The following is a 12,708-nucleotide window of genomic DNA, read 5'->3' as shown; positions in this document are numbered from 1 at the left end:
TACATGTGCTTTACTTTGTGACACAAAGGTGTCCTCTCAGGGTCAAGAAAACTTCCCCCGCCTCACGTGTCTTCCCTTTTCCTCCTGCACTTTCCTCTAACGTTAGAGCTAGTCACACCGAAAACCTTTTCCCAAGCTAAGAGGGGATGTCCAGTTCCAGTGACCTCTCCAAGTCCTTCCTTCCCAAGTAATGGGTGACTTAGTTTAAAACTCCAAAAGAACAACTTGAAGCTATTTCAAGTTATGAGAATTATATTTCCCAGTATCCTACGTCAGCCCGCAGCCTTGAGTTACTGCCTTTAAGTCACAGGCGTGTCCCCAACTGGCATCACTATCGCCCTCTTGCTGTCACATCATTATGAATGCACTGTGCTCCACTGAAGGCTTCTTACCAACAAGGAATTTTGGAAGCCTCTAATTTTATAATGGGTAGTGGTGGGTAAGTATATTTTTCTGATTAGTGTTGACATATTTTAGAATATGTTCAACCATAATCTTTATTTTCCTCTAATACTTTTTCTATGTGGTGAGTTCTCACTCTCCTTTGTGTGACTCTAATACATTATTATAGACCTTTGCTATCCAATATGGTAGCCACTAGCCATGCATGGCTATTGAATATTTGAAATGTGGCAAGTGCAACTGGGGAACAGAGTTTCAAATTGGATTTCACTTAAATTAATTTAAATTATGTAATTTGTTATACAGGCATTTCTACGTAGTGGATTCTCTTAAGTTTAAAAACCAATGTTCAATTAAGTTATTGGAAAACTTTTTAAAATGTTTGAAACAACTTAGGTATGTAAGTCTAGTTTTTCAAACATAAATTTTATGAAATGTAAATTCAGATCAAACACTTCTGATAAAAAATTTAGCATCTGAATTGAAATGTGGTCTAAGTGTGAAATATTCTCTGGAATTCGAAGACTTGATATGAAAAGAAAATGTAAAATTTTTCATCATTTTTTAATACTGATTACATATTAAGATCATATTTTGGGTTTGTTGGGTTAAACAAAATATATTTTAAATGAATTTCACCAGTTTCTCTTTTACTGTTTAATACAGCTACCAGAAAACTTTAATTGCTTATGTGTCACGTGTTATATTTCTACTGAACACTCCTCTCTAGAAAATCTGGAGAGCGCAGTAGTAACAGCATGATGCCGTTTACCCTAACTCAAACACCCTCAGTTAGTAAGGGGTTGAAATAAATGCATGTTCTGTCTTTAGCATCTTCATGATACTATCATCTCCAAGTTCATATTTTGCTTCTCTCGTAAGTCTTCCATTAAAAGGAGTTGAACTGAAGTGTGCTTCACTGAAAGTAGTCACTTCTGTTTTGAAATTTGATCTTTCTTCCTTTCTTCAGTTTGCCATCAAAAATAGGTTTAGGCATCGGAGTAAGGAATTTCCTAAGAGGGAGCACTGGCTGGACTGGGCCAACGAGAAATATGATGTAAGTGATTATTATTGCTACGATGGTCCCAGTAATCATAAATCCCATTATTAAGGCTACGTGGACAAAATTATCAGTTGTAGCTTCATAAACTTTATTAGCATTTTAAATAAGACTATGTGTGGGAGTGTTTATTTATATTGAAGAGAACTGGATACACAATGGATATAATTTATCTGGAAACAATAATACCTTTCATAGATTTTCATATGGTATAATCTGCCATTAGTTACATGTCATTGTGATCACATTACTTTGGTTTGAATATGGAAGAGTTAAGTGGTGGTGTTGGGATTTACATTTAGTGGAATTTATATTTAAATTTGAGTAATTTACTGCCTGAACAGATGTTTTCACTCATGTATTAAACGCCTTAGGAATTTTTGGTTTTCTAAAGAAACCTGCAGTAGGGTTCTTAGAATAATTAATCACCTCCCAGCTTGTCTCCAGATGCAAATATGTCTGTGCTGAAAATAGCATTGTGTGGTGGCTGTGAGTGACACAAGTCGTGGCTGATTTGTCCCTACAGGAGCGGCTAGTCTCTCAAATCAAGATGGTTACAAGGGTGATGTTCCTGTACATTCCGCTCCCCATGTTCTGGGCCTTGTTTGACCAGCAGGTAACAGGAAACCATGTTTCTGTACATCTTCATTTAACAAAACATTCTTCAGGCATTACCAGGCACCAAGTGGTACTCACTTAGTCCTTAGCTAGTAAAAATGTTCTCTTCCAGGTCCTTTTGTATATTTCATTTATTTGGTAATTGTTAGATCACCTTGGCTTTCTTTTTAAAAAAAAAACAATGCTAGTTAGTTCTATACACATTTCTGTGGCAAAACAATGAAGAAAATTAGGTGGAGTCAAGTAGAGCGTCTTGGGAAAGATCTGATCAAAGTATCCAGGACTCCTGCCAGTCAAAGTGAGAATAAAGTGTTAGTTTTTCAACTGATACAGCGTGTTAAAAGAGTGGATTTTTTTTTCCCCTTAACGGAGCTACTGGGGATTGAACCCAGGACATCATGCATGCCAAGCACACACCCTACCACTGAGCTACACCCCCCCCCCAGCAGGGTAAAAGATGCATTATCTTTTATGGGATCCACAGAATATTTAAACTGAAAGAGACTTGATATCTTTCAAAGTGAAATGGGATGCTTGGGCTAGAAGTACCATCCAGGGATGTGAAATGACTCTGCCCGAGTCACTCTTATCAAAGCAGGAACTAAAAGATATCATTGACTTGTCCCCTGCTCTTTCTCCCACAGCTAGAGAACACATGCCTGGGAATTTTTCAAAATAGGGTTAGAAAAACCCCGTGAGTGATATTCAGTCACCAAAGTATTAATATATTATTTCTTTTAGAAACTGGAGTTAAAGAAAAAATTTACAAACATTTATGGTTTTACTGTGCAGGAAGGATTATTAGGGTAAACTATCTTTTGGGAAAAAATTTTTGAGTGTAGACATTAATCTCCTTTTTTGTAAGTATGCGTCTTAAGAATCAGTTTTGCATGTTGGGTAGGGACCAGTTATTGAAATTGAACTCGCACTACAAATGCACTCGGTACCTTTTAGCTGTGTGACTTCGTGTAATCCTTTAATCCTTCTGAAAAGGGTAATAACCCAGGGTAAGGCTGTGAGGATCAAAACAGAGACTGTACATTAAGTAATCAGTGGCTGGCATATATTAAGAACTCAGCCAGTGACATATTTCTTGACTTTTTATGATGTCCTCCTAGTGTAAGTGATAGATTATGTTGAGACATTTCCATGTTCAGTCCTCCATGGAATGTATGATATATTCTTATACAGTCCTGTGTCACCTTTTACTGTAAAATAGGTTGAATATAAGTAGGCTACCCAGGTTTAAATCCATCCCGCTCTTGATGGAATTACATTTTAGGACAGCCGAGCCTGTCAACAGTAGACTCAACAATAATAATGTTCCTGAAGTTACCATACCATTGAATGTAAAATATCCTCAGGGTGTGAAGCTGCTTTCACCTGGCAGGTGATGTCAGCTTCCCAGCAAACCTCAGAAATGCATTTTTGTCTTTCCTAAGGATGGCTTATCCCAGAGTAGTACTCACTGGATTCTCCATGAGGGGTTGGAGTACTATATGTTGTGTTAACTCAACAGCGGAAATGCATGTCATTTCTTCTTACCTATAATCACAGTGGAGCTGGGAGATGAGCCTGATGTTGGAAAGAAAATGTTTAAACCCTGTAACAGTTCGGACCTCCTTCCTGATTTTAAAAAGACCCTACACTGACTTGTGAAATGTTTAAGACCCACGGTCCCAAATGATGCAGTAAACTTATTTGTTTTTAAGGGCTCCAGGTGGACGCTGCAAGCAGCAACTATGAGCGGGAAGATTGTAAGTTTGGCACATGGAGATGTTTCATGGCCCCTGGTCACTATTCCTTTGTTTTACTCCCTTTACCCTCTTTCTCCTCCCCTCTCATAACATTCCAAACTGCCCCCCGCATTTGCTCCTCTGTGTGAACTTATCCATGAAATTTTTCCCCCTCTTTTTAGGGAATTATTGAGATTCAGCCAGATCAGATGCAGGTAGGAGAAAATATTTAAGTCCCTTTCAGAGATCAAAGCCACCTTTGAGACAAGAGTAACAGTTCACCTCCACTTCATCTGCAGACCGTGAACGCCATCTTGATCGTTATCATGGTCCCCATCATGGATGCTTTGGTGTACCCTCTGATTGCAAAGTGTGGTTTCAATTTCACGTAGGTGACCGCGGGTTGGGATCAGGGTTGGGGCTCCATCTGTCCTAGGGCTTTGCAAGCAGGCTAAGCTCCCTCAGCTCCCAGAGCCTTGGTGGAAGGAATGTCGGGCTCCCCTCCCACAACACCCACCACGTGCAGGGCTTTTCAAAGAAATATTTTTGAATCAGATGTCTCTGTGCCAATGTTTCTGAAAGTTTGCCCTCCAAAGTACTATTAATGGCAGCCTGAAAACGCCTCTTATTAAGGCTCTCTCATATATGTGTTCAATAGAAATTTTAACTATGACCCAAAGTAGCACTTGAATGATAGTTTCTAGAAATTAAATGTAAAAATGCAAATGAGAAGCTGTATTACATTTATCCTCCTTAGTCTTGGGCATGCATAAGAGACAAAGGCTGCTTTGAATTCATGTGCTTTGAGGGGAAGTTGGTTTTGTTGGGGGTTGGGTGGGAGAGGAGTGCTGCCTTTGGAGGTTTCCATTAGCTCACTGAATGCAGCCGATGGAGATTCTTTCTCTTGCTTGTCCTGCCAGTCCCTTGAAGAAGATGACAGTTGGGATGTTCCTGGCTTCCATGGCTTTTGTGGCAGCTGCAGTTGTGCAGGTGGAAATTGATGTGAGTTGCCCTGATTCTGCAGTGCCTTTCCTGGTGGGGCTGGTGGGGCATTCAGAAGCCTTCTTTCTCCAGGACTGAGAGTAATCAGGGGAGGCCAGGGATTTGCTGATTAAACCAAGTCTGGAGCTGTGAACAATGTGCCATGGGGCAAAATAGTCCCTTTGAGTCAGCATGCCCTGCTTCAGTGACACTGGGATTTGAGAGAGGGCATTGTAGGGAGAATGCAGAAGCCCTGAGCAGGGTGTGAGGCAGGAAAGCAGAAAGCACTGTGAGGTGATATTTAGAGCACTGTGTCCAGGGCTGAGTCTGGGCTTCCAGAATTACAAGGGGTGACATTGGCATCCAAGGAGAGCAGACACCACCACAAGATCAGCAGTCATTTAGGCTCTGGTTACTCTGACCCCTCAGATAGTAGGCTTTGTAACCTGGCATCCTTTGACCTGGAGGTGGCTAGGTGGGACCAAAAGCAGCCTCCTTCTGATTGCTTCCACCTTCTGGATGAGCATCACTTTCTATGGGGGCCATGGGTGTGGGAATTGGAGCCTCATGGACTTCGTGGTGGGTATTTGGTGAGCCTCAGCCAGCACAGCTTTCCTTGGCCAGGGAGACAGTGACTCCAGGGCCATGGTTAAGGTCACTTTCAATATGCACTGAAGACCTCACTGCCAGTTCTCTTCTTATTTTGCTCAGAAAACTCTCCCAGTCTTCCCCAGAGGAAGTCAAGTCCAAGTTAAAGTAATGAATATAGGAAATGATAACATGACTATATCTTTTCCTGGAACGACAGTGACACTTGACCAGATGTCTCAAGTAAGTAGAAGGAAATGCAACTTTGTTTTTCCTTCTTCTGACCCAAGTGATAAAAATAGGATTTGGAGAAACTCATCTTCTTGGTCCTCATTATCAGTCCCAAGATGAGCCCAGAAGGGAAATGTCCTAATATCCTGATCTCATTTTGGCGTCACCCTTGCCAGTGTGCTTTTTTAAGATGCCTGTGAATCACCTGTGGAGCTTCTTAAAATGCAGATTCTTGAGCTGAAATGCTGCATTTTTTACAAGCTCTCAGGTGACAATGATTTGGCTGGTATGTGGAACCAAATTCTAGGGCAGTGGTTCTCCACCAGGGCTGTTTTCCCCCTCAGGGAACACTTGGCAGTCTCTGTTGTCACAACTGGGAGTGTGCTATTGGCATCTTCTGTGTAGAAGCCAGAGAAGCTGATACATAGTCTCCCTTCACAAAGAATTATCTGGCCCTTAAGTCTGCATTGGAATCACCTGGAGAGCTTTGACAGTTCTGACACCTGCATCCCAACCGTAGCGATGCTGATTTAACTGGTCTCCTTCCTGTTCAGCCACCGTTAACAACCACGCCCTTAGATCTTGCCAAACTAATAATAATCATGAAGGAACAAAGCACATTTGACTCCTGATGCCTGGGGCGGGAGTTGACTTCCCAGTGTTGATTTTCACCCAAGCTGTTGCTTTTCCCCGATGCTGTTCTTTGCCCAATGGTAGAAATAATTTCCACAGCATTTATCTTCATAAAATGAAATAAAAGTAAAATGCTGGATGAAAGGCATAATTCTTGTGGTTAACACTAAACAACTTGAGGATGGAGTCCACACAAGTGGGGTGGGGTCGGGGCTGAGACAGACCAATGCCGGCTCCCCACAAGGCATCTTTTGATGTTTATGAACGTGACCTGGGAATGTCAAATAATGTGCATGGCAGAGTTCAGTCACATGGTGCAGAACAAGGCTCTGTGGTATTAACTGTGATTCCTTTTCCCCCATTATAGACAAATGATTTCATGACTTTCGATGTAGATAAACTGACAAGTATCAACATTTCTTCTGCTGGATCACTAGTCACTCCAGTAACTCATAGCTTTGAGCAGGGCCATCGCCACACCCTTCTAGTGTGGGCCCCTAATCACCACCGAGTGGTAAGTAGCTGGACATCTACAGCTGACTCTTGGCTATTTGTATTATTGGAGATACGGCTATTTAGTGGTGTGACTTTGTTTTACCCCCACGTAGTACTATATTAGAGAATCCTCAGTTCTTCCTTCTTCAAGGACGTAAGTCATTTGACGTCCAATAAAGGTTTGACTGGTGGATGGGAATGGTTAAAAGTAATTTTAAAAATTTTTTAAAGAACTTCTGGGCATGGTATGGTGTGTGTGTGTGTGTGTGTGTACACAAGTCACACAGAATACATATCTGCCTTCTGAGGCTTTTTGAGTTAAAGGTTTTTTTTTAATGCATCTCTACTTTTTACTTGATTTACTTTAGGGTTTTTTTGGGGGGAAGAGGTAATTAGATTATTTACTTATTTATTTGTTTTAATGGCGGTACTGGGGATTGAACCCAGGACCTCCTGCGTGCTAAGCACACTCTCTACCACTGAGCTATACCCTCCTCTCTGAGATAAAATTCTAAATATAAATTTAATAGCATTTATTTTAAAAGTTTGCACTGAGTAATTGGGAAGTTAGAGCACTCTCTAGAAAAATAAAGTGAATATAACAGGTGAAAGCAATAAAAATACGTATAAATGAGTTCATGACAAAATTGAGGCATCTAGAGATGCCATTCAGCCTATAAAGAAGCAGTGAAAGAGTCATGAGTATTCTGTAGGGTGAGTTTAGTTGGGCTTCCACAAAACTGCAATATGGAATTAAGACTCTTGGGTAACATGTTTAATTAGGGAGCTGTTGAGTGGCTTGTCCTAAATTCTTGGAGGGCAGTGTTCTGTGGAACCACTAAAAAGCAAACATTCAAAATTGTAGCAGCTCATGGTAATTTCAAGAAAAGCCAGGGATGATGAGTGGAGCCCTGCAAGTGTAATCATTATGCCCTTAGCTCTGAGGATAAATGCTAATATCACTCTCCTTCTCAAAGGCTGAAATGTTCCTCTGAACTTATTCTCATGAGTTAGATTTGCACATGTTTTCTTTCTCAGGTAAAGGATGGCCTTAACCAGAAGCCAGTAAAAGGAGAAAATGGAATCAGGTATGTATATTTCCTTAAAACTTCAGTTAATTTCAGCTTCTGAAAGTAATGCATACCCGTGGTAAAATCCAACTGTAACAGGGATATCAAAGGAGAGTATGAGATTTAATCCCAAGAATGTAAGGCTGGTTCAATATTTTTTTTAATCAATAAATAAAATTTGTCATCTTCATAAACTAAAGAGGAAAATCCACATCATCATATCAATTGATGCAGAAAAAGTATTTGATAAAATTCAGCATCCATTCATGATAACAACTCTGAACGAACTAAGAACTGAAGGGAACTTCCTCACTCTGAAAAAATACATCTGAAAAAACCCAAGCTATCATTGTACTTAATGGCAAAAGTCTCAAGGCTCTCCTCCTAAGACTGGAAACTAGGTCAGGCTTGCCAAGCCACTCCTTTTCAAAATCCTTCAGATGCCAGTGCCAGGAGGCAAGAAAAAGAAGTAAAAGCACTTAGATTGGAAAGGAAGAAATAAAACTATCCCTCCTCACAGATAGCATGATTGTGTCACAAGTCCCAAGGACTCTACAGAAAAAGTTCACAGAATCAATAGGTGAGTTTGGAAAGGTTACAGGATAGAAGGCCAATGATGAAACAAACACATTTCTACATACCAGCAGTAAATGATTGGACACTGAAATTTTAAAACTGCCTTTTACCATAGCTCCAAAAAGGGATGTAATACTAATTATGAATCTAATACAACATATATAGGATTGACAGCTGAAATTACAAAAGGCTGATGAAAGAAATCAATGCAAAATACATGGAGAGATATATTGGGTTTGTTGATTAGAAGACTTAATATAGCAAAGATGTCAGTCTTCCCCAAATTGGTCTATAGGTTTAGTGCAATTCCAGTCTCAATCATAGAATTGGATTTTTGGTTTAAGATTTTTTTCCAGTTTTATTGAGGTATAATTGACAAATAAAACTGGATGTATTTACAATGTACAACATGATGATTTGATATATGTATATATTGTGAAATACTTACCACAGTCAAGTTAATTAACATATTCATCACCTCACAGTTACCTTTTTTTTATGATGAGAATGCTTAAGATCCAATCTCTTAGCAAATTTAAAGTATACAATACAGTTTAACTGTAGTCACCATACTGTACTTTTGATCCTTAGAACTTACTCATAACTGAGAGTTTGTAACCTTTGACCAACATCTCCCATCCCCATTCCCCTCCTTTCTTGGCAACTACCATTCTACTCTCTGTTTTTATGAATTCAATTTTTTTTTAAGATTCTGCATATTAGTAACACCATACAGTCTTTCTCTGTCTGGCACAATTCACTTAGCATAATTGGTCAGTGGAATGGTCCAAAGACCCACACAAGTACAGGCAACTGATTTTTGACAAAGGTACAAAGACAATCAATGGACTAAGGATGGCCTTTTCTTTTCTTTTTTTTTAAAATATTTTATTTATTTTTTATTGTATTGCTTTTAATTTTTTTTTTATTTTGGGGGGAGAAGATAGTTAGGTTTATTTATTTTTGAAGGAGTTACTGGGACCTTGTGCATGCTAAGCATGCACTCTACCACTTGAGCTATATTCTCCCCTAAGGATGGTCTTTTCAACAAATGGTGTTGAAACATTTAGACACTCATATGTAAAAAACAAATCTGACCGAAACTTCACATTTTATACAAAATTCTTATATAAAAATTATATTAAAATTCTTATATGTCACATAGAAAGATTAACTCAAAATTGATTATAGATCTACATGTAAAATGTAAAACTATTACATTTTTATAGGGAAACACAGAAAATGTTTGTAACTTGGGTTCTTAGATATTACACCCAAAGGACAATCCGCAAAAGAAAAAAATAAAGATTTTCTCAAAACTAAAAACGTTTGTTCTGTAAATCTCACTGTTAAGAAAATGAAAAGATAAGGTACAAACAGGGAGAAAATATTTATAAGTCACATATCTGACAAAGAACTTATATCTAGAATATAGAAAGTACTCTCAAAACTCAGTACTAAGAAAATAACCCAGTTAAAAAATATAGCAAAAGATTTTAACAGAGATTTCACTGAAGAAGATACACAAATAAACACATGAAAAAATGTTCAACATCATTGGCTATTAAGGAAGTATCAAATAAAACCACAGTGAGTTTTCATGACACCCCTATTGGATGGCTATAATAATTTTTTTAAGTGATAATACCAAGTGCTGGTGAGAATACAGAGCATCTGGACCTCCCATGCATTGGTAGTGGAAGTGCAAAATGGTCCAGCCACTCTAAAAAACAGTGGCAGTTTCTTATAAAGTTAAATGTACACTTACCATATGACCCAGCCATTTCACTCCTAGGTGTTTGTTTTAGAGAGATGCAAACTTATGTTCACATAAAAACCTATACACAAATGTTTATAGAAGCTCTATTCATAATTACCAATGATTGGAAGCCACCCAACTGTCCTTCAGTGGGCGATGGATAAACAGACATCAGACTATATTACATCCATCCAATGGAATATTACTCAGGAAAAAAAGGAACGAACTTGATACATGCAATATAAAAGAAATTCAAATGCATTATGCCACTAAAGATGCCAATCTCCAAAAGTTACATACGTACCATGCAATTTCATTTACATGACATTCTGAAAGTGGGGAAAAAAAAAAACCTGTAAGAATGAAGAACAGATTAGTGATTGTCATGGTGGGAGTGGAGAAAAGGTTTAACTACAGGGCTGCCTGAGAGAGAGTTTGGGGGCGATGGAACTGATCTGTATTCTGACTGAGATAGTGTTTATATAAATCTAGATGTGTTAGAATTCATAGATGGTGTATACATCTATGAAAATTCATCAAATTGTACATCTGAAATATGTGTAATATACAGAACAGGAATATTACCACAATAAAGGTGTTTAAAAAACTCATAGAACCATACCCCAAAAAGCCAATTTACCATAAATATACTTTTTAATAAGAATAAATTGGGGAAAAATGGGAGTAGGGCTCCTATTTGCCTGAACCTTCACTCCCAATTCCCATATCTGTGTGGCCACACCTGAATTTTTGATTTTAGGTTTTACTAGTTACCACCAAAACACAAATTAATGGAGAAATAATTTATTATTAGGATGCCATCTACTAACTTAAATGGTAAAGAAATTAATGGACTTTTCATCCCTCTTTGCTGCCAATGTTTCACATCGTTAATATTTATAATATTTATTTTCCTGTGGATTCCATATGCTAGGTGGAGTCCAAAAAATAGATCAATAACAGGATTTACAATTTGACTATATAAATATTAGTCACAATGTAATAGAAGTGATCAGTCTGAAAGAGAAGGAAATGTAACTTTATAGCTTTGAAATGTATCCCCAAAAGGAAGTGTTCTGAATGTCAAGATTAATTGACATTCCATGAATTGTTCTGTGGTATTGCATCTTGGCTGCTTTAACGTAACCAAAGCTTTCTTGCAAAGCATTTTTTTTTTTTTTTTTTTGCTATAATCTACTTGGCCTCTTGTTGACAAAAACATGAGCCTTTATCCCCAACATAAGCCAGGGAGTGGATCCAGGGATACGCTTCTCTCTGGAAACATTGCACGTGCTCTTTGATCTAACTGGAGCCTTTGCTGTGTGATCCTGTGGTGCCGCGGTCCTCATGGAATTGTCACTGTATGCGCAGGTTTCTGCCTTGCTTTCTTGGATTCCGCGGCATCTCTCTTGGACACCTTTCTGGTTTTGCTGCAGGCTATGCTCAGTTGTCTTGCCAAGAGAAGCTGTGAGGTGGATGGCAGGCCCTTGCGTGCTTGGAAATGCCTTTTTCTGTTCTTGCGCTTGATCATAGGTGGGATGCAGTTTTCCCCCAGAACCTTGGATATTGATTCTCTTGGTATCTAGTATCTAGTTGTGTAGACTAAAAAAAAAAAAAAAAAGTGCCTGCCAGTCTTTTTAGTTGATTTAATTTTCTTCTCCAAGCTTTTGTTATCTTCTTTCTCCTTGGTGTTCTCACATTTCTCTGCAGCGTAACTAAATCTGGATATGATTTTATTCATCTTGCCAGCACTAGGCCCTTTCAATTTTTAGTTCCTTCCCTCGTCTTCTTTGTTCCCTTCTGTATTAGTCTGCCAGGGCTGCCATAACAGAGCACCACAGACTGGGAGGGAGGCTTAAACAAACGGAAAATGATTTTGCAGCTCTGGAGGCTGGAGTCTGTGGCCAGGGTGTCGGCAGGGTGGTTTCCTCTGAGGCCTCTCTCCTGACTTGTAGATGCCTGCTTCTCCCTGTGCCTGCACATGGCCTTCCCTCTGTGTGTGCCTGGGCCCTCATCTCTTCGTATAAAGACCCCAGATCTGTTGTATTAAGGCCCACCCAAATGACCTCATTTTACCTCTTTAAAGACCCTGTCTCCACATACAGTCATATACTGAGGTCCTGGTAGGGTTAGGACTCCATATGAATTGGACAATTTAGAGTGTGGTATCCTCTCTTGTCCTGATGCCATTAAAGCTGCCTCTTCCTCCCCTACCCTTCTTTTAAATTGTCTTTGATGAGATCTTGGAAAAGAAGACAGATACAGAGGTCAGCAACACTTTACCCCACCAGTCCCCATGTGGTAAAAGATAAACCAGAACCTTTTCTTTTAATTAGCAATAGCAAATCTTTAATAAATCAAAGGTTTTATTATTTCACTGATGCCCAGAGACTATACATTTTTTTTTTAAAAAGGCTGGGGGAAGTTATGAAAAACTAGCATCAGAAACAAACTGATAACTGGAACAACTTCAATAATTTCAGGAAGTCAGACTTCTGAGCAATGTATGAAATAAAGGAAGGGTCCCCAGAAGCATAAGCAAAATGGAATCCTCTTAAT

General features: G+C 39.0%; 1 protein-coding gene across 4 annotated transcripts in view; it reads left to right on the top strand.

Annotated features, from left to right (window-relative positions):
* SLC15A1 (solute carrier family 15 member 1) overlaps positions 1 to 12,708 on the top strand; it is a 53,687-nt gene that overhangs the window by 32,818 nt on the left and 8,161 nt on the right. For all 4 annotated transcript variants that reach the window (XM_074378468.1, XM_045520155.2, XM_010959678.3 and 1 more), the window contains 9 exons: positions 1,373 to 1,459; positions 1,989 to 2,078; positions 3,793 to 3,837; positions 3,999 to 4,031; positions 4,116 to 4,204; positions 4,737 to 4,818; positions 5,509 to 5,628; positions 6,617 to 6,763; positions 7,783 to 7,832. In XM_074378468.1, the coding sequence (XP_074234569.1) occupies positions 1,373 to 1,459; positions 1,989 to 2,078; positions 3,793 to 3,837; positions 3,999 to 4,031; positions 4,116 to 4,204; positions 4,737 to 4,818; positions 5,509 to 5,628; positions 6,617 to 6,763; positions 7,783 to 7,832 (743 nt within the window). The remainder of the gene's footprint in view (positions 1 to 1,372; positions 1,460 to 1,988; positions 2,079 to 3,792; positions 3,838 to 3,998; positions 4,032 to 4,115; positions 4,205 to 4,736; positions 4,819 to 5,508; positions 5,629 to 6,616; positions 6,764 to 7,782; positions 7,833 to 12,708) is intronic.

The sequence above is a fragment of the Camelus bactrianus genome, chromosome 14 (genome assembly GCF_048773025.1).
Source record: "Camelus bactrianus isolate YW-2024 breed Bactrian camel chromosome 14, ASM4877302v1, whole genome shotgun sequence".
Classification (NCBI taxonomy): domain Eukaryota; kingdom Metazoa; phylum Chordata; class Mammalia; order Artiodactyla; family Camelidae; genus Camelus; species Camelus bactrianus.
This window is presented reverse-complemented; position numbering and strand designations above follow the sequence as displayed.